Raw genomic sequence first — 24,135 nt, 5'->3', positions numbered from 1 at the left:
AAATGGACAGGTGTTTCACCTTCTGTGATTACATGGGAAGGTGCCGTGGGAAAGGCATGAGGTGTTGGTGGTGCCGGAGGAGTGGACCAGGAAGTCCCAGAGGGAACAGACCCTACGGAATGCTGACAGAGGGGTGAGGGGAAGACTTGTTTGGTGGTGGCATCATGCTGGAGTTGGTGGAAATGGTGGATGATGATCCTTTGAATGTGGAGGCTGGTGGGGTGAAAAGGTGAGGACAAGGGGGACACTATCATGGTTCTGGGAGGGAGAGGAAGATGAGAGGGCAGAGGCGTGGGAGATGAGTTAGACACGGCTGAGAGCCCTGTCAACCACAATGGGTGGGAAACCTCGGTTAAGGAAGACATGCCAGAAGTGCCGTTTTGGAAATTGGTATCATCAGAACAGATGCAACAGAGGCAAAGGAACTGAGGGAATGGGATGAATGTCCTTACAGGAAGCAGGATGTGAGGAGCTGTAGCCGAGGTAGTTGTGGGAGTCAGTGGGCTTGTAATGGATGTTGTTGGAGAACATAAATTGAGATAGAGAGGTCAAGGAAGAGAAGTGATGTGTCAGAGATGGACCATGTGAAGGTGGGTGGAAATTGGAAGCAAAATTGATCAAATTTTCCAGATCCAGACGAAAGCATGAAGCGGCACCGAAACAGTCAATGATGTACTGAGAAAAGAGTTGTGGGAGGGGGCCTGATTAGGACTAGAACAAGGTCCAGGTGGAGGGAAAATACTGGAGGTGGGTGAAAGGATCTATGGAACGGGAGGGGGACTCCTGGCTAAAGAAGTGGGCATGGAGACAAAGGCCGCATGAAAAGCATTCAGCATCGTGCCAAGCCCGATATTCATTGAGGTGAGGGCATAACGGGATGAAACTGAGTCCTTTGCTGAGTGCTCAACGTTCAGCATCAGACAGGGAAGGACAGAGGGTATGGTGAATACACGGCAGGGGCTGGGATTAGAAGGAAGGATGGGGTCAGAGGGACGGGAAAGAGTGGAGGGCCCATTGTGGGCGTTGTTATCAATAAGTTGTTGGAGCTTGCATTCCTTAGCACCTGAAAGGAAGGTAAGAAGGTTCTTGTTCTTTCATCAGGGGTGGGAAGATTTGAAATTTTTTATGGTTAGAATGGTATGTTACCTCCCTTTTGCCAGAGTCAAGGATGTCACTGAAAGGCTGCAGAGCACTCTGAAGAAGGGAGGGTGAACAGCCAATGGTCTTCATCCACATTGGAACAAATGGCACAGGTAGGAAGTGGAATGTGCTCCTGCAATTAGACTTTAGGCAGCTAGAAAGAAACCAAGCAAGCAGGACTACAGAAGTATTAATCACTGGGTTATTCCCTTACCACGTGCAAGTGAGTGAAGAAATGTGAAGATAGAGCGGATGATTGCATGGTTGGAGAGCTGGTGCACAAAAGAGGGCTTTAGATTCCTGGAACATTGGGACCGGCCTTGGGGAGATGAGACTTGAATAGGCCAGACAATTTGCAGCTGAACAAAGCTGGGACCAATTTTATTGCAGGGCGATTTGCTATTGGAGAGGGTTTGAACAAATGTTGCAGGGGTATGGGAAGCAGGAGGTAATATTAGAGAGGTAGACAAATGTGTACAGAGAATTGCAAAATACAGACAACACATACTAGTTTCAGAGTAAGAAGGAATGCAATAATTCCAAATTATGTTTAATGAGCATATATGTGATTGCATGGGATATGGTGGGTGAGTTGCAGATACGGGTGGCTACGTGGCAATATGATGTTGTGGTGATAATAGACACCTTGCTCAAAGAAGATCAGAACAGTTTACTAAATATCCCTGGATACAAGTTGTTTAGGAACGATAAAGAAGGTTGAAGAGAAAAAAAAGAGTGATGGCAGTATTGATTGAGCAGAGCATTACAATGCTGGAGAAAGAGGATGTCTCAGAGGGGTTGGGGACAGAATCTATTTAGCCAGAGCTAAGAAACAAAGAGGAGCTATTACATTGTTCAGTGTATTCTATAGGCCATCAACTACATCAGCTAGTAAATAAGATACAGAGAAACAAATTTGCAAGGACTTTGCAGAGAGGTGCAAAAATTATGGAGCAGTTATAATGGGAGCCATTAACTATCCCAATATAGAGTGCGATTGTAAATGGCAGGGAGGAGCAATAATTCTAAGAGTGTGTTCAGGAACATTTTTCTGCATTAGTATGTTTCAACCTAAAGGAGAACGGGGCATTGCTGGGCCTGCGTTAGGGAATGAGGTGGGCCAGGTTGATCGGGTATCATTAGGAGAACATATAGTTGGCAGAGATATTCCTGTCTTAAGCTTTAAGTTGGCTATAGAAAACGACAGGAGCAATCGAGAGTAAGAGTAATTAATTCCAATAGGTGAAACGTGAATGGAGTGACATCGGATTTCGCTCAGATAAATTGGCATCACAAGATTGGCAGGCAAAACAGTAACTGAACAATGACCTGTCCTTAAAGTCAAGATAGTTCTGGGACAGTCAAGGGAAAAGGTAGGGAAAACAAATACAGAATGTTCTCAATGACGAAAGAGATAAGCGTGGGAAGATGAAACAGAATAAAGGGTACTCGTGACAGATGTGTGGTGGATAATGCAATTGAGAATTAGATTCAATATAGAAGGTTGAGAGGTGAGTTGAAAAAAAATCGGAGAAACCGAGAGTGTGAGAAGGAACTAACAGCTAACAGAAGGGGGAATCCAAAAGCCTCCTATAGGCATATAAATATTAAAAGAGTGGTTAAAAAATGAGTTCTACAAGAAGATTGAGACAAGGCAAGGAGGCTTCATGAATTACCACAGCACTACCACAGGGATTGAGTCCGCGTCATTGACGTCATTCTGCACCACCCACGAGCTATCTAAACTAACAGATCCCCATAGAACATAAAATATATATTTTTAAATTTGCAAATATTCAGCAGTGCAGGCAGCATCCGCGAGAGGAAGGAAAGTTTCAGATGAAGGTGATCTCACATTTTTATTTCAGTTTTCCGGCGTCGGCGTTTTTTGTTTTTACATTATCATCTCGAAAAGATTGAAGAGTCTAAAATATGAACCGTTAACAATCCTCACCAGGAGGGACTTCGACACCCACGCTGACAGAGACCGCAGCTTTAAACCACTCGGCCATGCTATCATCTCCCGCTCATCTCACTTTTGAAGCCAGTGTCTGCTAACTAAAAGCTGACTTTCCTGCTGCAGAGCAGTCGAGTTAAGGCATTGAACGGAGGAATTACGCTTCTGCCATGCAGCCAGACTAGTGGCGCAATGAAGCGCCTTGACTAACTCAATTCATGCTCCGAACACGGGTTTGAGTCGAGGTTTCTTTTCAGGAACACCGACATGGATACTCCAATTTCACACAAAAGCAAGATTCTGACGATGCGTCAAATCTGAAATGCAAACAGAAAACGCAGGATGTCCGGCAACATCTTTGGAAAGAGAAACCGGTTTGACGTTTTCAGGTTTATGACATTCCCTCAGAACGAGGTTGCTGCAGCAGGACTAACCGTTGTACGATTTGAACGTCACAAATCAGGAGGAGCTCCACTGTGCTCAGGCCACAGGAATGTCATCTACAAGATGGCTGTTCCCCTTTGTACAAGAGCATGTCCTTTGATCATGCACAGCAAGCTCTTGTCACCTAAGCTTTCCTGATTTTCACTCTATCTTTCCGCCTTTCCCATTTTTACTTGCTTTATCAGCTATTACATTTCTAATTTTTGTCAGCTTTGATAAAAGGCCATCGAGCTGAGACATGAACTGTTTCCCTTTCCACAGATGCTGTCTGACTGTTTTGAGTATTTGTAGCATTTCTTACTTTTATATTAGTCATTTTAAATAGTCACTCAACGGCTTTACGTGCCAGTGAAAACATTTGTTAGTAGCATGCCCACGACTGGCGCCTCGTTATTCGAGCGGTGTGATTCTTATTTAGGGGGTTTAATTCATTGAGTATACGAGAAGTCCCGGGTTCAGATCCTGTACAAGCCCGTCCGTGTTGCATTTTGCCCCCCAAGTCAGAGGCTCCATTTACTTAAACGCGGGATGGAATTAGACTTTTGAAAACAAGATAACGCATGTCGGAAGTTTCCCAGCGCAACACACGCGGAGAAAATAGAGATAAAATTTCAAGAAGGTTTACCCGTTTAAGCGGACTGTCAATTTGTCAGCAATTCAGGCGATGCCATGCTCGCTGATGCAGGCAGCCGGCTGAAAGCTTTCAGGTTTCACCTGGTCTGAAAATACGCGCAGTCTGACAGAGCTCCAAGACCAGCAGTTTGACATTGATTTGCCCAAACTGTATTTCTATTGCATACGGACTCTGAATTCATCCCAAGTTCAATGTTTTGTAACTTCTAAAATATTTCATCGGAAAAGCAGAGCAGAAAATAAAATGTATTGATTAGACGCGCTTTGGAGATCTGATTTTTGTTGCCTGGATGAGTGAGATTCCAACCGAACAAGCTGTCCAAGAGTCAACAAATCCGCTAAAAGGTGCATCAAACAAGTATTAAGAGGTTTTAGATACAGAAAGAACGTTTCTACATCTAAATGTAATTCTTAAGAACTGGGTAGATGGAAATGTGACACTTTTTTAAGCAAGTGAAGGGGTGGGCGGTGGAAAAATAACAAAAGGGACGGGCTGCGATAGGATGGACACTACGATAGATTAAACGACAAAAGAGTTTATGGTTAAATGAAGTGGTAAGCATAGAATAATAGAATGGTTCCAGCACAGAATCAGGGTCATTCGGCCCGTCAGGTCATTCCCAGCTCCCTGCAAGAACAATGGAACAAGTAAAGAAACAGGGGAGGTGTAAACAGCAATTGCGATGCGAATTTGCTAAATTCAATGTTGAGCCCGGAAGGCTGCCTCTCGCCGAATCGAAAGATGAGGTGCTATCCCTCGAATATATGTTGAGCTTCATTGGTACACTGCAGGAGGCCGAGGACCGATAAGTCAGTGTTAAGAGCCAGGTCGCCAGTCATTGTGATTATCCACCTCGCCTCTGCAGATTAGTTGGTTAATGTTCCTATTAAGTGAGCGGACAATCTCGGTTACCAATTCTGTCCTTACAGACCTACAGCCGTAGTGTCACGCTGTGACCTTACAATGGTTAGAACTTGGCATTGCGGCTGCAGCAACCTCGGCTCTGGGGCGATATTACAAATCTGAAACTCGAAACCTGTTTCTCTTTTCAAAAGATACTGCTGGACCTCCTGCGTTTCTCCGCATCTCCTCTTTTGCTGTTTTCAGATTTGCTGCATTTTCAGTACTTTACTTTTATGACATTTTGCACTAAAGTCGGGGGAATGCCAACTTTTAGTTTAGAGTCAGCAGCTTTAAAAATGAGCTCAACTGCCGAGCCGAGAGGTGAAAAAGCGTGGGTTTAAACCTTTAGTCGCGGTTGCGGCGTGTGTCGAATTCCATCTTTGCGGGGATTTTTGAGGGCTCTTATTTTAAACTGTCGAAAAAACATCCAACCCTTTTGAGAGAACATCATTTGCAACATTACTGCAAGCAGCTACTAATGACGCAGCCGGTTTGTGGCGCTGCGATCTTGCAGTGGTTAGTCGTCTGTGTTGTGCTCACAGCAGCTTCGGTTCGAGTTTGAATCACGCTTTAAATATTTTTCTCCGTGTGGCAGCCGCTATTATAAGGCATCGAATAATCAATTTTTATTGCATGAAGACATGGTTGTTTTGGCAACGAAAACTTATGTACTCCTTCCAAGTCTAGTGCCCTTACATACCTGTTGCTTAATGTTGCGGAATTCAAACCCACCTTCACGTAATTAGGTTTGTTCTGCTCCCGCCGCTCTTCCTGCGAGTACCATTCGCACAAATCTGCACCTGTGCTTTGAAAGCAGTCGATAGATTTCGATTTGTGTGAACGCCAGAAAAATAAGCGCTGCCAAGCAGGCTTTGGATTGAAGGGCAGCGACCGGATTGTTTATGACATTTTTTGAGACCCGAGTGATGCAGTCAATTGAAGAGCTGTGTTTTGTGTGCGTAATACATTTCTCTAAGCAATTGAGGGCTGCGACGGATAGGCTGGCAAGTTGAGTGCAGCTCCAACAACACTCAAGAAGCTCGACACCATCCAGGACAAAGCAGCCCGTTTGATTGGCACCCCATCCACAAACATTCACTTCCGCCACCACTGACGCACAGTGGCAGCAGTGTGTACCATCTACAAGATGCACTGCAGCAACTCACCAAGGTTCCTGAGCAACTTTCAAACCCATCACCACTACCATCTAAAAGCACAAGGGCAGCAGACAGATGGGAACACCACCACCTGGAAGTTAGCCTCCAAGTCACTAATCATCCTGACTTGGGAATATATTGCAGTTCTTTCACTGTTGCTGGGTCAAAACCTTGGACTTCCCTTCCTAACAGCACTGTGGGTTTGCCTACACCACATGGACTGCAGCGGTTCAAGAAAACAGATCACCACCACCTTCTCAAGGGCAATTAGGGATGGGCAATAAATGCTGGCCCAGCCAGCGAAGCCCACATCCCACAAATGGATGTTTGTGGATGTGGTGCCAATCAAGTGGACGACCATGTCCTGGACAGAGTCAAGCTTCTTGAGTGTTGTGGCAGCTGCACTCATCCAGGCAATTGGGAAGTATTCCATCACACTCCTGACGTGTGCCTTGTAGACGGTGGACAGGCTTTGGAGAGTCAGTAGGTGAGTTACTCATCGCACTATTCCTAGCCCCTGATCTGCTCTTGTAGCCACAGTATTTATATGACTAGTTCAGTTCAGTTTCTGGTTAATCGTAACACCCAGGATGTTGATAGTGGGGGATTCAGTGATGGTAATGTCATTGAACATCAAGGGACGATGGTTGAATTCTCTCATTGCCTGACACTTGTGTGGCGTGAATGTTCCTTGCCACTTGTCAGCCCAAGCCTGGATATTGTCCCGGTCAAGCGGCATTTGGAGATGGATTGCGTCAGTATCTGAGGAGTCACGAATGCTGTTGAACATCGTGCAATCATCCGCGAACATCCACACTTCTGACCTTATGATGGGAAGAAGGTGATTGATAAAGTATCTGAAGATGGTTGGGCCCAGGACACTACCCTGAGGAACTCCTGCAGTCACGTCCTGGAGCTGAGATGACTGACCTCCAACAACCACCACTACCTCTAACCACACAAAGCTCCAGGACAAAATCTGAAACTCGAATGTAGGCGACACTTCCCAAGGATTGGAGAAGTAATTACGAGGAACTGAAAATACTTACACCTAAAAAAACATGAATTAGATATATTCTGATGTAGAATTTGAGTCCCTGTTTTGCTATCTCGTGGAGAGTAAGAATTGTGAGTATTTTACCATTTCACACAACTGAAACTATCGTCGAGATTGAAAGTTTCTGAATGCAGATTTAGACAGCGCCGAAGATCTCATTAATACCTGTCGGATCTCTGGAAACTGGAGAAAGGCTGGCAGATGCACTATCAGATGAAAGTTGAAATAAATGGCAAGAACTAATCGTGTCTACAGAAGAGTCGCAAAACATCAGGAAAGCACCCAGATTTTAAGGAATAGCTTCGCTAAAGCATGGGCGTGGTACAAGGCCACTGCAGGTCAAGTCGCTCAGAAGCTCCTCCTTAACAGCTGAGGAAAGCTAGTCATCGTCCCAGCAGGACAAAACGCCCAAGGTCTACCGGAGATTTTGTATTCACAAAACCCTTTATAAGAGCGACTTGTTACTCAACAGCAGCGTTTAAAAAAAGAGTTACTGCAAGCTCTCCAACAATTGCTCAGCAAGGGACAAATTTCCTAAGCTGTGGAGACAATCAAAAATGGCCTCATCTCTGTTTGAAATGGGCGACCACTTATTTTTAAACTGTGACCCCTAGTTCTAGATTCTCCCACAAGAGGAAACATCCTCTCCACATCCACTATGTCAAGACCCCTCAGGATCTTAGATCGCCTGTATTCTTCTAAACTTAAGTGGATATAAGCCATGTCTGTCCAAACTTTCCTCTTAAGACAACCCAGCCATTCCTGTTATTAGCCTTGTAAACCTTTTCTGAACTGCTTACAACGCATTTATTTCCTTCCTTAAATGAGGTGACCGATACTGTACACAGTACTCCAAATGTGGTCTCACCATTGCCCTGCACAACTCAAGCAGAACCTCCCTACTTTTCTATTCAATTCCCCTCGCAATAAATGATAACATTTTATTAGGTTTCCTAATTACTTGATGTACTTTCAGGCTATCCTTTTGTAATTCAGCACCGGGGCACCCAGATCCCTGTGCACCGGAGAACTCTGTAATCTCTCACCGCCAAAATGGACAATTTCACATTTTCCCACATTAAACTCCATCTGCCAGATATTTTCGCACTCACTTAACCTATCTACATCTGCCAGATATTTTCGCACTCACTTAACCTATCTACATCTGTCTGTAGCCTCCTTATGTCCTCTTCACAACTCACTTGCCTGCCTATCTTTGAGTCATCAACACATTTGGCAAACTTCCCTTCAATCCCTTCATCCAAGCCATTTATATAAATTGTAACCAGTTGATGTCTCAACACTAATCCTTGTGGCACGCCACTCGTTGCATCTTGCCAACCTAGAAAAGACAAATATATGCCTACTCTCTGCTTCCTGTTAGCCAGCCAACTTTCTATCCATGCCAATATGTTACGCCCTATACCATAGGTTTTTTTTATTTTCCACAGTAACCTTTGATGTGGCACTTTATCAAATTACTTCTGGAAATCTAAGTTGCGTGCATCCACCAGTTCCACTTTATCCACAGCACATGTTACTTCCTTAAAAAACTCCAAAAAGTTGGTTAAGCCCGATTTCCCTTTCACAAAACGATGCTGACACTCCCTGATGAACTTGAGCTGATCCAAGTGCCCTGCTCTAACTTCTTCAATAGTTTATAACATTTACACTATGGCAGATTTTAAGCTAACTGACCTGTAATTCCCCACTTTCCGCCTCCCTCCCTGTTTAAATAATGGAGGTACATTTACTATCTTCCAATCTAGTGGGACCTTCCCCGAATCTAGGGAGTTCTGGAAAATTAAAACCAATGCATCAACTATCTGACTAGACACTTCTTTCATGCCCCCAGGATGAAGTCCATCAGGACCCAAGAGTCTTGTCAGCCCACAGCTCCAACGATTTACTCAGTATCACCTCTCTGGTAGCTTTCATTTCCCCGACTCCATTCCCAACTTCTATTTCCTGGTTTGTAGATGCTTCCGGGATGATATTTGTATCTTCTATCGTGTAAATTGATGCAAAATACCTCCAATTTATCCGTCACCGCCTTGTTTTTCATTACCAATTCTCAAATTCACTTTCTATAGGCCCAAAACTCTCTTTGTTAACTCTTTTAAATACTTCTAAATACTCCTACTTTCTGTTTTTATATTTCTAGCTAGTTTTCTCTCATACTCTATTTTTTAGTCTTTTAGTCATTCTTTGCTGTCCCTTATACTCTATCCAACCTTCTAGCCTTCTACCTATCGTTGCACAACTATATGTTTTTTTCTTTAAGTTTAATGCTATCTTTAACCATTCTAGTTAACCACGAATGTTGTGTCCATCCCTGGGGCTTTTTTTTCTTACTCGTTAGAATGTATCTATTCTGCACATTCTGAAATATCCCCTTAAATATTAGCCACCCTATCTCTATTGACCTATCCCTTAACTTAATTTGCCAATTCACTTCCGCCAGCTCATCTTTCATGCCCTCATAATTGCCCTTATATAAAGTCAAAAACTTTGTCTCAGCCCCACTCCTCTCTCCCTCAAACTGAACATAAAATTCAGTCTTATGATGGTCACTAATAACTAGGGGAGCCTTCTCAATGAGATCATCAATTACTCCGATCTCATTGCACAATACCAATTCCAGTATAGCCTGCTCTCTAATTGGCTCCAGGAAATGCTGTTCCAAGAACCTGTCCCAAAGGCATTCAATGTAATCCTCATCTAAGCTATATTTGCCCATCTGGCTTTTCAAGTGTACATGTAACTTAAAATCTCCCATGATTATCGCCATACCTTTCTGGAAAGCTCCAAATATTTCTTCCTTTATCCTTGGATGAGCTCAAGTTCATCGGGGAGTGTCAACATGGTTTTGTGCAAGGGTAATCGTGCTTAACCAACTTTTTGGAGTTCTTTGAGGAAGTAACACGTGCTGTGGATAAAGTGGAACTGGTGGATGCTCAACCCTATCACGTGGTTACTATTACGGGCCTGTACACAACTCCCACAAGTGACTGCTTGCCTTTACCACTTCTCATCTCTACCCAAAGCGTTTCCACATCCTGGTTTCCTAAACTTAGATCATCCCTCCCTATTGTGCTAATACCTTTATTAACTAATAGAGCTCCCCCTTCACCTTTTCCTCGCTTACTGTACTTCGTAAATATCCTGTGCCCTTCAATATTCAGGTGCTAATCCCTGTTCTCCTGCAGCCATGTCTCCGGAATGGCTATCAAATCGTATTTATTTATTTCTATGCCTTGTCTCAGTTAATCTGCTTTGTTTTGAATGTGATGTGCATTCAGATATAGAGCTTTTAGTTTTATCCTTTTGTTTTTTTTATAACCTCTAGCTTCATCTGTTGATTTACTGTTAGATTTGAACTCTCTATCACTTCCTGTCATGATCTGTTTTACATTTCCCAATATAATGCATTTCTCTTTTGCCTTTTCTCTACACTTTGGTTTACCACATCTTCCCAAATTTGATCCCTTGCCTTAACTATTTAGTTCACAATCCTCTCTATTTCCCAAATAATGCGGCTCGCAAGAACACCAGTCTCAGCACGGTTCAGGTGTAGGCCGTCCCAATCATGAAGATCCCACTTTCCCAAGTACTGGTGCCAGTGCGCCACAAACCCTTTCTCCCATGACAGTCTTTGAGCTACACATTGATCTCCCTAAGCTGATTTGTCCCATGCCAATTTGCACGTGGCTCAGGTAATAATCCAGAGATGATGACCTTTGAGGTTCCGCTTCTTAATTTCTTGCCTAGGTCCTCATACTGACCATTCCGAAGCTCCTTCTTTGCCCTGCCTATGTCATTGGTACCTACATGGACCACAGCGATTGGGTCCTCACCTCCTAGTTGCAAGTTCCACTCCAGCACCGAACATATGGCACCTCGCCCTGCCACGGGCAGGCAATATAGACATCTGGATACACGCTGCTTATTCCAGAGAACGGTGTCAATCCCTCAGGATCTATTATACCCCACTACCCATGTATTCCTTTTTGCTCTCCCCACTTGAATGGTTTCCTGTGCCATGGTACCATCGCCTTACCACCAGGTGCTAGACTATTTTTAAACTTAGGCATAGAATAAACCTTAGTCACTTACCAGACACTCACCAAACAACTAACTTCTTCAGGGGCATGGTATGCTCACATCCTGATGGCTGAGAAATTTAGAAGCAGAAAGCAAAAGGGCTCCTCATTCCCTTCCTTCATTGCATTCCTTTATGCTCCCTCCACTTGAAGGGCTTCCTGTACCACTGTGAGATGGCCAATTAGCTCGTCCACCCTCCAGTCCCCATTGTCATCCAAACAAGCTGAAAAAAACCTAAAAGCTATTGGACAATTGCAGAGGCTTACACTCCTGCGCCCCTGCCCTCTGAGACCCCTCACTTGCCTCCCTCACAGTCATACTATCCCGTCGCTGACCACTGATCAAACCAGAAGACCCTGCCCTAAGAGATGTGGTTGCCTCCTGGTACAAAAAATCCAGGTAATTTTCTTCCTTCCTGATGCATCGCAGTGTTTGTAGTTCAGCCTCCAGCTCATAAACTCTGAACTGAAGCTGCTCAAAATTCAAATATTTACTGCAAACGTGTTTGCTCCGGATCAAACTCTCATCCAGGATCTCCCGCATGCTACAGCTGTGGTACGTCACCTGTTCTGACATCCTTAATTTTGTTCTAATTACATATTTAATTATTTTATTCAATCATATATTTTACTTTTGCTTTTAAATATTTTATTAACCTTACCACCAGTTGCTAAACTATTTTGAAACTTAGGGATAGAATAAACCTTAGTCACTTACCGAACACTCATCAGATAACTAGTATCTTCTGTGGCAGTGTTGGACGACTTCCTGATGGCTGAGAAATTTAGAAGCAGAAAGCAAAAGAGCACCTCTTTCCCTTCCTTTCCTAACCCACTTAATTACCCAACTCCCAGCAACCTATTCTAAGTCGCACTCTTGCAGTAAACCTTACCTAAAGCTCCTCCTTCCCCCTTTTGCAATGAATTCCCGCTTGAGCCAAATTTCCAAATATACTCACTTGGTCTCTAACTCACGCAGTCTGAAGTCCCCCCTCACTGATTACGCGCCTCTAACTTCTGCCCAATCTTCTGACCTGCCACCCGTCTTTGCACAATTATATGGTTTTTCTTTAAGTTTGATACTGTCTTTAACTTTTTTGGATAGGTAGGTCCTCCCCTTAGAATTTTTCTTTCTCGTTGGAATGCAGGTATCTGTGAATTCCTGCCCGCATAACTGCCCTTATTCAAGTTCAAATTACTAGAATTGGACCAATTCTTCCCTCCCTCAAACGTAGTGTAAATTTCAGTCATACTATGATCGTTGCTACCGAGGGGTGCCTTCACTATGTAGTTATCAATTAATCCTATCTCGATGTACAATGCAAGGTCTGGTATAGCCTGCTCTTTGGTTGGCTCCAGAATGCGCTGCGCTAAGAAACTACCCCGAAAATATTCTATGAACTCTTCATCTCGACGACCTTTGAGCATCTCTTTGTAACATCTATATATAGATTAAAATCGCCAATGATTATCATGGTACCTTTCTGACAAGCTCTTATCATCTCTTCCTTCGTACTATGTCCTACCATGTGGGTACAATTAGAGGGCTTGTACGCACTGTCACAAGTAACTTATTGGCTTTATCATTTCTTATTTCAACCCACACCGCTTCTACTCCTTCTTTTCCTGAACTCTGGTCATCCCTCGATTACGCCCTAATTCCATCATTAATCAGTAGGGCCACCCTTCCAACGTTTCCTAGTTTCCCACCCTTCCTAAAAGTCACTAACCTTTCAATATTCAGGTCCCAATATTTGTCATCCATGTAGCCATGCCTCTGTAATGGCTATCAGATCGAAATTAGTTATTTTTATTTGCGCTGTCAGCTCATCTGTTTTATTTCGAATGTTACTTGCATTCAGATATAGAGCCATTAGTTTTGCCCTTTACTGATTCTAATAACCTCCAGCCTTGACTGCTGTTTTACTCCTAGGTTTGTACTCTATCCCTTTCTGTCATGTTCTGTTATCATTTGCCATCTTAATACCTTTCTATTTTGCCTTGTCTCTACTCGTTGTTTTACCAAATCTTCCCAAATGTGATCCCTTGCCCTGACTAATTAGTTAAAACCATCTCTACTTCCCTCATTCTGTGGTTCACTAGAACACCAACTCAAGCACGGTTCGGGTGTGGACATTCCCAATGTACATATCCCACTTTCCCCAATTCTGGTGCCAATGCCCCATGAACCGGAACCCCACTTCGCCCACAGCAGTCTTTGAGCGACATATCTTATTTTAAAAACGTATACCCCCTGTGCCAATTTGCACGTGGCCCAGGTAATAATCCACAGAACATTTGAGGCTCTTATTTTCATTTTAATGTCGAGCTCCTCATACTCTCTATGCAGAACCTCTTTCGCACTCCGACCTATTTCATTGGTACCTATGTGGACCACGACAATTGGATCCCCCGCTTCCCACAGCAAATTGCTCTCCAGTCCTGAGCGGATGTCTCGAACTTTGGTACCAGACAGGCAACAGAGCCTTCTGGACTCTCACTCTTTGCTGCAGAGAACAACGTCAATCTGCCTCACTATACCATCCCCTTCTCCCAATATCTTCCTTTTTGCTCCCACTACTTGAATGGCTTCCTGTACTACAGTGCCAAGCCAGATGGCTTATTCACTCTCATCCAAACAAGCTGAGAGAGCTTCAAATCTATTGGAGAATTGTAAAGGCTGAGGCTCCTGCACTACTGCCATCTGTGCCCACTTATGTGCCTCATTCGCTATCACACCCTCCTGTCCCTGACCGCTGACCAAATTGGAAGGCCCTATCGTAAGTGCCTCCTGGTACAAAACATCCAGGTTACTTTCCCCTCCCTGAGTTGTCAAAGTGTCTGCAGCTCAGCCTCCAGATCAATGACCCTGGGATGAAGTTCCTGGAGCCTCAAACACTTTATTTTAATCGTTCATGGAATTTTAGCGTCGATGGTTAGGCCAGCATTTAGTGCCCATTCCTAATTGCCCTTGAGGGGATGGTGGTGAGCTGCCTTCCTGAATTGCTGCAGCCTAAGTCCCCTTACCCGCAGACATGTTTGCCCTAGCTCACACTGGCATCCAGGAGCTCTCAGATGCTGCAGCCATGAAAAATCACCTGCCCTGCCATCCTTAAAGTGTTTTAATTAATCGCTGATTTGTAGTATTCACTTATTTATTCTCCTTTTCAATAGATATTTTATTAACAATGCCCCCAATTTGTATTCTTCTTGAAGCTTATGAATAGAATACAACCTAACCACTTTCCAGATACTCACAAAACAGTTAGCTTCTACCCCTATGTTCGAGAAAGAACAAATTCCTACGGGGTGGAAAAGCTGGAAAAGGCAAACGCAAAGGAGGACCTCCTTCCCCTCCTCACCTAACTCCCAACACTCTGTGCAAAATTGCACACTGTGCTAAGTCACAATAAAATGTCTGTTTATATCCTGCTGAAACTAAGGAGTTACTTGACAGCGGTTAGAAAATAAAGTCGTTTCAGCTGCTTTCCTTAATTGGTTAACTTCAGCTCCTATTGCAGTGGAGCCCAGAATTCCCTGCTTAACGCTGGGAAATTTAGAATTTACACAGTACATTTCAGTTAAATGCTAAATAGAATCAAGAATTCGATTCTTACAGAGAATTACCATCCCCTTACCCACCGAAACGACCAGCAATCAATGTTAGATCCCACTGAAGTGGCTTTTGAGATATCCTGATGAAACTAAGAAGTGAGCTCACTCCAGTTACAGAGTAAAATACTGGTTTAAGCTGCTTTCCTTAATTAGTGAACTTCACCTCCTCCTGCAACGGAGCCCTGAAAACCCTGCTTAAGGCGAGGGAATTTAGAATTCAGACAGTACATTTCAGTTAAATGTTATATGCAAACAAAAATTAGATTACAAAGGGATTAACATTCCCTCACTCACCAAAACTGCCAGCAATCATCTAATACCAACGACACGTCGCGGAGAAGATTTGATTGTTTGCAACTCGCGAGGCAGCGTGAAAGAGTGGCGCGGGAAGGTATAACTCTTTTGAGTCAACACCAATTAAAATAAATCAACAAAATAAGGGATAAAGCAAACACAGCCCCTAAGGTCAGCTGTAAAACCAAGGACAAAGTTTAAAGGAAACTTACAAACATTAAACCAAAATGTGGTTAAAGGGGTCGATAAAACACCCCAGTCCCCGCGGTGCCCACTGGGCAAGGAAGGCCTCGAGAGTGCCAGCAGACACCGTGTACTCCCTCTCCAGGGACATCCGGCCGCGAACGTAGCCGCGGAAGAGGGACAAACAATCAGGCGGGATGACCCTCTCGATCGGCCGCTGCCTGGACTTGTTAATGGCCAACCTGGCCAGGCCCAGGAGCAAGTTCACGAGGAGGTCCTCCTCCTTCCCGGCCCCCCACCGCACCGGGTGTCCGTAGATCAGGAGCGTGGGGCTGAAGTGCAGACAAAACATTGATAAAAGGTTTTTCAAGTAACTGAAAAGGGAGTGCAGCCTACCACACCCTATATAAACATGGTCCACGGACTCCACAAGACCACAAAAAGGACAGGTGTCCTGGGAGTCCGTGAACTTACACATTCTACGGTTGTAGGGGAATAAATTAATTCATGCCGTGACTCGGATTCGAACCGAGGTTGCTGCGGCCACAACGCAGAGTACTAACCACTATACGATCACGGCAGCACGCATCCACCTCTGGCGTCGAGGGAAGGTATAATGACACAACTCAAAACAGTCAGTCAATTGCGACTGGACACAGAAGATCTCCAGAACAGCAGTGCACATGTTTTGTGCACTGTCCAAGGCCATCCGGGCATCTTGCCTGAATGAAAACGCCAGACGCGAAATAGATAATCAGAGGAGGTGCTTTGACTCTTAATTATTATATTCTTCCACAGGATGTGGGCGCCGGTGGCTCGGCCGAATTTGTTTCCATCTCTACTTAACCTTGAGAAGGAGGTGTGAGCCACTTTCTTGAACCACTGCAGCCCATGTGGTGTAATTATATCGCAGCGTTCTTAGGGTGGGCGATCCAGGATTTTGACACAACGACAGTGAATGTGCGGCGACATAGGTCTATGGAAATATAATACATTTTTGCTTTGCTGGCGTAATTCATTGCAAAAGAGTGGGGAAATGAAGAATATGTGTGAACTGCTACGACCTGGATATATGTAGCCTCGTTTAAATGAGACTCGTCATTCAACTCAACACAGGTGCTTTTGCCAGTGAGGATGTTTATCCAGCTCGGCACAAGTGTCACTTTAAATTAGACTGTTCATTAAATTAACAGTCATACCTCTGTTAATATGATTGCGCACCCACCTTAACACCAAGGAGATTTTAAAGGTGGCTTTTCGTCCAGCACAGCGGCGATTGTTATTCTGAATGGCCATGTAACTTAACATCAGAGCTCCTGCAAATGAGGTAACCAAGCAACTCAAGAGTAGGGCCATTGTTAAGGTAGCTTTTAATCTACATCAACAGCAAAACCATTCTTAATTAGACTCTTCATCCAGCCTGTAGTTCAGTAGAACAAAAACATTGTTCATTCAGCTCAGCACCAGGGTTGCTGTGAATGAGGTTCTTCATCTGCTGGTCCAAAAAAAAACATAGCAAAGCAATTTGAAATTTTCTGTTTAAAGAAATTTCAAATAATTTTCTTCTGCATGTCCCCTAATATATATTTCCTATTGCACACAAATCTTTGGAGCACAGACAAGTTCATTAATCAGTTTGTTAAGTGGAATGTAACTAACATCCCTCGGTGACTGTCCCCGTGGAGGATAATCTATGGTGTTAATAAGAGCTCATGTGCACAAGCTTCTGCAATCGTACGGTCAAAACCCTGTTCATGGTAGGACAGAGATTCGCGGTTCACAGCAAACATGGGATACCCTGTAATTTACCAGATAGACCTCATTTATTACCCTGTTCTTGCAGCCGTCGGTATTCCTGATAAGACAATTGAAACGTGAATGTGAAGTTGAACATCAAGGCGAAACTGTCCCGTGTTCGGTGGTGTCAGCTAAGTCTGGACTAATTTTATTGCTTGTTAAATTTAATTTTTAATTCAAACAATAATGTTACTTTAATGTTCAGCATAACGTTGAAACCACAATTGGCTCGGCCGAATTTGTTTCCATCTCTACTTAACCTTGAGAAACGTTTCCGCAGGGGTGCCATTCACAATAGGTCAACTAGCATTTCGTTTTGAAATATCGTTTTTCAAAATCGTCACTTCATGCTTGAATCTACTTTCACTCGCCTGTTCTTAGACTGGATTTTAGCGTTTGATATTTTAAGCGAATGGGAACATTCCGCGATTTCTGCTCGGGTCTTCAAACCACCCTTTCGCTTTCCTATCATTATGTGCCTTGCCCAGGCCACGTTTAACACAAGTGGTAAGGAAAAAAAATACTTATCCCTCTGTTAACCTGTCAGGCATCCAGCTCCAACTGTCACTGCTCTGGAAACGTTCGATTTATTAATTGGATAAATGGATAACCCATTCTCGGAAAAGTTCTTCAATTCTTGCCGCCGGCGACTGCAGATTGTGGTCTATGGAAAGCGAAAGGGTAGAATATGCGACATTGAGAAAGAATGTAAAAGGGGCGGCAACGATCCGCAGCCCGCTTTATTTTTCTTTATTTTTCTTCTTTCGCAGTGAGTTAAACCCTAAACCCGCCTGTCTCAGCAGGATCTGAGAATTCGGAATTTCATGTTGTATCCACCATATCCCAACAGGGCGAGGGTGGGATGTTGTGCAAACCATATCCCAACAGGACAAAACTATTTATTTGTGTTTGTTGACACATACACTGCTTCCAGATACAGGGCAACATTCGCGCTTTTCACATGAGAAGTACAGCAATATTTTTGTTAACCGAAGCACATTTGCCTCTATATGACGTCAACAGTATTACTCGCATTTTAGCTCATCGGGCACCTTCATTTTCCATGTTTGCCACAGATTTCCTTTCCCAACAATTAGATTTCCTTAATTAAATAATATTTAGTCCAGAACTAAAAGCAAACAAACGGATATGTAAATGCTTTCTTAATCATGCCTAGATCGTTCTTGAAAAATATCATTTGGAGCAGTTTTGAGCTAATATTAGGTTTCTTTTTTCTTACAGTTAACTTGCTGGCCATTGTGATACTGTCTCGAGGAAAGTGCGGCCTAGCCAAATGCGTCACTCGCTACCTTGTGGCCATGGCGATGGCAGATCTCATGGTGGTTATCACCCATGTGATATTACACCGGATTAATATCATGTACTTTCCAAAAAGTTTCCTATTTATGACTCCTGTCTGCATTGTAAATTTTGTTGCATATATTGTAACTGTGGACTGTTCCATCTGGTTTACTGTTGCCTTCACCTTTGACCGCTTTGTAGCAATTTGCTGTCAGAAGCTACAATCAAAATATTGCACGGAGAAAACTGCGACAATCGTCGTTGTCACTGTGTTTGTCGTGAGCTGCCTGAGGACTGTCCCCTTTTACTACATGAATGAACCTGCATTTATAATTGATAACGTGCCGTGGAATTGTGTTCCCACAGCTGCTTATCTGACTTCCCCATTGTGGAAGGTGTTCGAGTGGATCGACAGTGTCATGACCCCTCTATTGCCAATCCTTTTAATATTGTTGTTCAATGCTCTGACCGTCCGACATATTAGAGTAGCAAATAGAGTCCGCAAGGGACTCCGGAGCATCGGTGAGAATCAGAATGATCTAGAGGTGAAGAATCGGAGGAAATCCATGATTTTGCTTTTCACTGTTTCTGCGAATTTCACAATCTTGTGGATGGTGTATCTTGTGCATTCGGTAAACTGGCCAGTGATAAACTTTTATTACACAGGCAAATATTACAGTAATCCGATATATATCACGCAACAAGTTGCGATAATGTTGCAGCTTCTCAGTTCCTGCACAAACACTTGCATCTATGGACTGACACAGAAAAAATTCAGAGAGGAGCTGAAGAATGGGATGAAGTATTTGTTTACACTGAATGGGATATTATGTTGACAACAACATAATCAGCATCGACCTGAGGCAGGGCTTATAGATTTATCGGTCATGTGCTTTTAGATTTCCGAATTTTCAGGACACGCGAAGGCAAGTGGAAAATGTGATATCTTCAACAAGACTTCGCATAACTACGTATAACTAGGTCCAAAGTAAATTGTCACATGGTTGCCTGAATTGAAAACCATTTAACACATTTTTCTTTATGAACTCAATCTTTCAACAATTCGTTGTAACTGCATTGCTTACAATGGTGCTTATTTTTGTGTAATTTGCCAGGTTGGCTCTCTGACTTTCTACCCCATGACCTCAATCAGCAACAAATGCAGAGAATAGTCGAGGCCACAATAAAGTTCCTTGTCGGGCACAACTAATCACATTCTGTCAATTAGGGTACCGGGTCAATATCCCTACTCTCTGTCTTTTGGCGTTCAGCGAACTTCCCAACGAGGTTAATAATTGCTTCAAATTCACGAGCTTCAACTTTATCTAGCAGCCAAATACGAGGAACTGAATCAAGCACATTCAGAAAGTCAATAACATCCTCCTGTCCACTCCTTTAGTCATCTCTTGATTTGTCATGAATGACCTACCGTTGACAAACCCACCTTGACTCCCGCCGATCCGCCGAAGCTTTTCACGTCGTTCAGTTTTTCTTAAGAATAGAATTCGATAAGATCCAGAAAACTAATGCTAGGTTAACTGATCCATAATTCTCTGCTTTTTTCGCTCTATCTCCTTTCTTAAATACTTGTCTTGCACTTAAAATGTGTTCTCTCTGCAATACATTGATGGAGATTGAGGCTCGATTAGCAGCCTTGTTTAAATGTTGCTGCCATCACATCGCCACAAGGATGCTCGAAGCAGCTCCCAGATGGTTACGGAGGGAAGTCAGTTGGATCGGGTGCTAATCTGGCAGCTGGCTGGGTCTGCTGGCGTGAGCAAACCCAACAACGAGACCCAGCGTTTTTGTGGGCTCGGGAGAAGCTTTTCCCTTTCTCCTGAGTTCGCAGTAATATAACAGAAAATGTCATTTGCCATTCCTTGAGTAAACTCCCGAAATTCCTTGAACAATTATTGCATTGTCTGCTCGATCCAATACTCGTGTTTGATCCAGAGATAAAATGACATGATTATCACTTAAGCCTAAATCAGCGCTGCTAAATTGCTACAACCAGCTAAAGTAAATAGTGCTTCCTCACCAGACTGTCAGATTAACCAAGTCAAAGAACCTAGAATCAGCTGCGCTATTTAATTGATGTCAGTAATTATTGTCTACAAATGAAACACATTGGTATAAGGTATCCGACCGATAGCAGGAATATTGACACCACAAAACACTGTTACAGATTAACTGATTGTCAGCGATTTACCCGGAAGGAAATTGAGATGACCGATCTCAGTGCAGAGGTAATGCGGCAGAGGTACGAATCGGGTGGATGGGTAATTCTGAAGACGAGAGCCCCCTATGCGGGGGACTATTCCTGACAAGGAATAGACGTGGGTGCGACGGCAACGAAGAGGAACTCAGCGTTATGCTGGGTGTGTGCAAGGGATGGTGGTGGGAGGCGCAAGGGGGTGGAGGTGAATGGTTTGCTAAGCGCTGATCGTTTAGTGTCGGAGTGCTGAAGATCAGAGGAGATCGTGAAAACACAGCACCAGTTTAGACTGGAAGAGTGGAGGAAGCCAGAGAAAAGAAAATGAGACGGAAGTATCCAGGGTGACTTTGATATCCATGATTTGCTGAAGCCTACGATTCTTGTCATCTGAACGGATGATGAAACCCTTTCTTGTTAAAATGCTGATGAGGTGAAGGAATAAATGGAACTTTGGGCCAGTATAGCTTTTATATAGATTAAGTTTGTGCTACTGGAGAAAGGGAGGTCGATGATGTTCCTTGAGCGTCATGTGATGTTGAAGGAGGCGACGAGAACATTGATTAGATGGCTGCTGTATACTTTGGAGACATCAGTAATGGTCAGTGGATCTGAAACGCAGGATAGTGGAACTTCAGTTCGAATCAATGGAGTATTATTCGGAGCAGGCGACAGATGCTGATGAAAGAGATGTGCCTGTGAAAGCCAGTTTTGTAGCTATCTGACCCGGCATGAGAAAGGAAACAGGAAATAGTGGAGTTGAGCAAGGTAGGAAAATGAAAAAGGAAATCCAATCTGAGAGATGAACATAAGCTTTACTGGAAGAGACGTGGTAGTGATTTAAACACTTATTGAAAAAGCAATATCCTGCGGATACAGGGAATATGAAATGTAACCGGATAATGGTTGAAATGCGTAACAGGCCGGGAAGTAACTGCGGTGAGAGAAACTTTTCAGATCGATGACAGTTCACAGAACTGGAAGAAGTTAGAGATGCAACCGGTTTAAAGGTTTAGGTGATGAAGTCAATTGCAAGCAGCTGTGCAAGAGGTGTTGTAGTTACATTCTAGCGTCCTTGCCTTTGAGCCACCAGCTCTGTACTCAAGTTCCACTCCAGGACTTCGTGGTTCAAGGAATGTATGCCCATAAGGTTTTAACTGGCAAATTCTTCCAATATACACCAATAGCAGATGGTAAGAGCAGGGGAGATTCCGGATCCACCATATGATGGAAAAAAGTTGGAGCCCCTCGAACCATAATCCAAAGCTACAAGACGCGTGCAAAATCATATGTTGCCACAGTAACGCAGACTCCTTGTTTCGAGTTTGTTTAGGCCTTAGATCTCAAGAAGCTAATATCGTATTATCGACAGGGGCTCAGAAAAAATAACATAAACACAACAGCAATAATGAAGCAAATGATGGCAGTAGAGAATGACAAATCGGAAGGCTGGTTGGTATAAGAACTAAGAATTCGAAAGGAGTTGCGTGAGAATACTTACGATGTCGTACCTATAATCATCCAAGTAGTCTTGTATCTAAAATTGTTTGGAAAATTCCACATGACACTCAGTTATTTGCAGAAGGTGACAGAGGGGAGAGATCAGGAATTATAAGTCAGTTAGCCTAACTTGAGTTGCTGCGAAATTTCTGAAGTCTGTAATTAAGGTGACTGAACTCAGTGAAATCCGTTCAGAGAGTCGTCAGGGATTTGTAAACGGGGGTCGTGTCTGATGAAATCCTGTGCTTTTTTGACGAGCTAGCGAAATTATTGAACAGAGGAAAGCGTGTGTGTGTTATTTATATCGATATCCAGAAATATTTGCCAAAGTTCCTCAAAAGCTAAAAGCGAAGCCCATGGAATTTCAGGAAAATACTTGACCTGGTTAGGAGTTGGCTGATTGGCAGGAGAGAGAGAATAGGGAGTAGGTAGGTACACCAAATGGTAGCACGTGCCTCGTAATGTTCCGCATGGATCTCTTTTGGGTCCTCAACTGTTCACCGTATCTCGTAACGGCTTAGATAATGAGGCATTCCAGCCACTTCAGCAAATTTGTCGAAGACGAAATAATAGATCGAATTGTCAACATTACACAGACTTATTGAAAGATGTAATGAATGGGCGAATCTGTGGCAAATGGATTTTAAATAAGGCACATGCCAGATCATCCACATTGGATCTGAAAATAAAGCCTGGAACGGGGCATTTCCTCAATGGAGAAGAGAGCGGAACAGTTGGGTACGAAGCAGAATTTGTGTCCAGGTGTGTAGGGAATTAAAATATCTTAAACAAATGGATAAAGAAGGGCTATAATCTTAAAGGTTAATCCATTCAGCGCGATGTCAGGGAACCCCTTTTTCCAAGGGATTCGCAAAATAAAGTGAATGTGCCCCCCCCACCCCCTCTCTTTGTCTGAGAACAGAAACATGCGAGCTTTATTCTCTTCTTGCTGATGAGCGGCGTCTGGGGTCGTGTGGTCTGGATGTCCCGTGGGCGGGATCAATGATGAGCTCTGCGGTTTCCGATTGTTTGGCTGAATTTAAGGCGAGGAGGTCCGGCAACAGTCGGTGATTGCGGCTGGAAGGTGATGGGGGCATTATTCAGGCTGGAAATTCTGCATTTTGCAGGGTTAGTTTGCATAATAATGGTAATAATAATAAAATCTGCAACAGTACCCCTTGCCTTCCTCCCGGAACTCGGGTGTTCCTGGGTCTACGCAGAAAACAAGCCTGTGGTTAAAACAAAATCCTCCACAATCCCTGTTAGTTGGTTCTGGGGCAGGACAAGTAGCTGCAGCTTTGGACTTCCCATTTCCACTGAATTTCATTAATGGATTCCCCCCAACACCCCATGACTCTACTAGTTTCATGGTGCTTGATTTCTGTGCCTCAGTATGCCTTAGTCACAACTTCAATAATACAGGTCGCAGTCCAACTTGTTCACGCACCAGTGCCACTGTTACCTGTTCTGCTTAAAATGGCAGCTAAAGGTTTTAAGTGTTTTCCACGAAATATTTCAGAAGTCCTATATCGGCAGATTTGAATTCATAATTGGAATGGAAAAACATAAAAATTCCCAATGACTGCTCAATGCAGAGAAACAAAGTTCCCAAAATTGGTCAAATAAATAATGTTCTGCTCTAGTAACAATGAAGACAAAGTACAGGCCCTATCTGGAAGTGAAGAATAATCAATGAATATCAATGCCAAACATCAAGCAAAGAATTGCCGCTGCCTACAATGGGTCAATATTTTATTAAATATTTCTTGTGAATCAAGGAAAAAAGTTATTAACACACTTTACTTGCAACACTTGCATATTATGACTGCAATACGGC

The 24,135-nt window shown here is 43.5% G+C and overlaps 1 protein-coding gene and 1 non-coding gene across 2 annotated transcripts; one reads left to right on the top strand and one right to left on the bottom strand.

Moving 5' to 3' along the window:
- Nucleotides 1-15,995: 15,995 nt before the first annotated feature.
- Nucleotides 15,996-16,067, bottom strand: trnah-gug (transfer RNA histidin (anticodon GUG)). The gene has a single exon. It is a non-coding gene; the product is annotated as a tRNA-His (tRNA).
- Nucleotides 16,068-17,886: 1,819 nt separating this feature from the next.
- Nucleotides 17,887-19,422, top strand: LOC144695150 (putative G-protein coupled receptor 139). Its single transcript, XM_078566047.1, has 2 exons — nt 17,887-17,992; nt 18,527-19,422. The coding sequence occupies exons 1-2, from the start codon at nt 17,887-17,889 to the stop codon at nt 19,420-19,422; spliced, it is 1,002 nt and encodes a 333-aa protein (XP_078422173.1).
- Nucleotides 19,423-24,135: the final 4,713 nt, after the last annotated feature.

The sequence above is a fragment of the Cetorhinus maximus genome, chromosome 21, assembly GCF_964194155.1.
Source record: "Cetorhinus maximus chromosome 21, sCetMax3.hap1.1, whole genome shotgun sequence".
Classification (NCBI taxonomy): Eukaryota; Metazoa; Chordata; class Chondrichthyes; order Lamniformes; family Cetorhinidae; genus Cetorhinus; species Cetorhinus maximus.
This window is presented reverse-complemented; position numbering and strand designations above follow the sequence as displayed.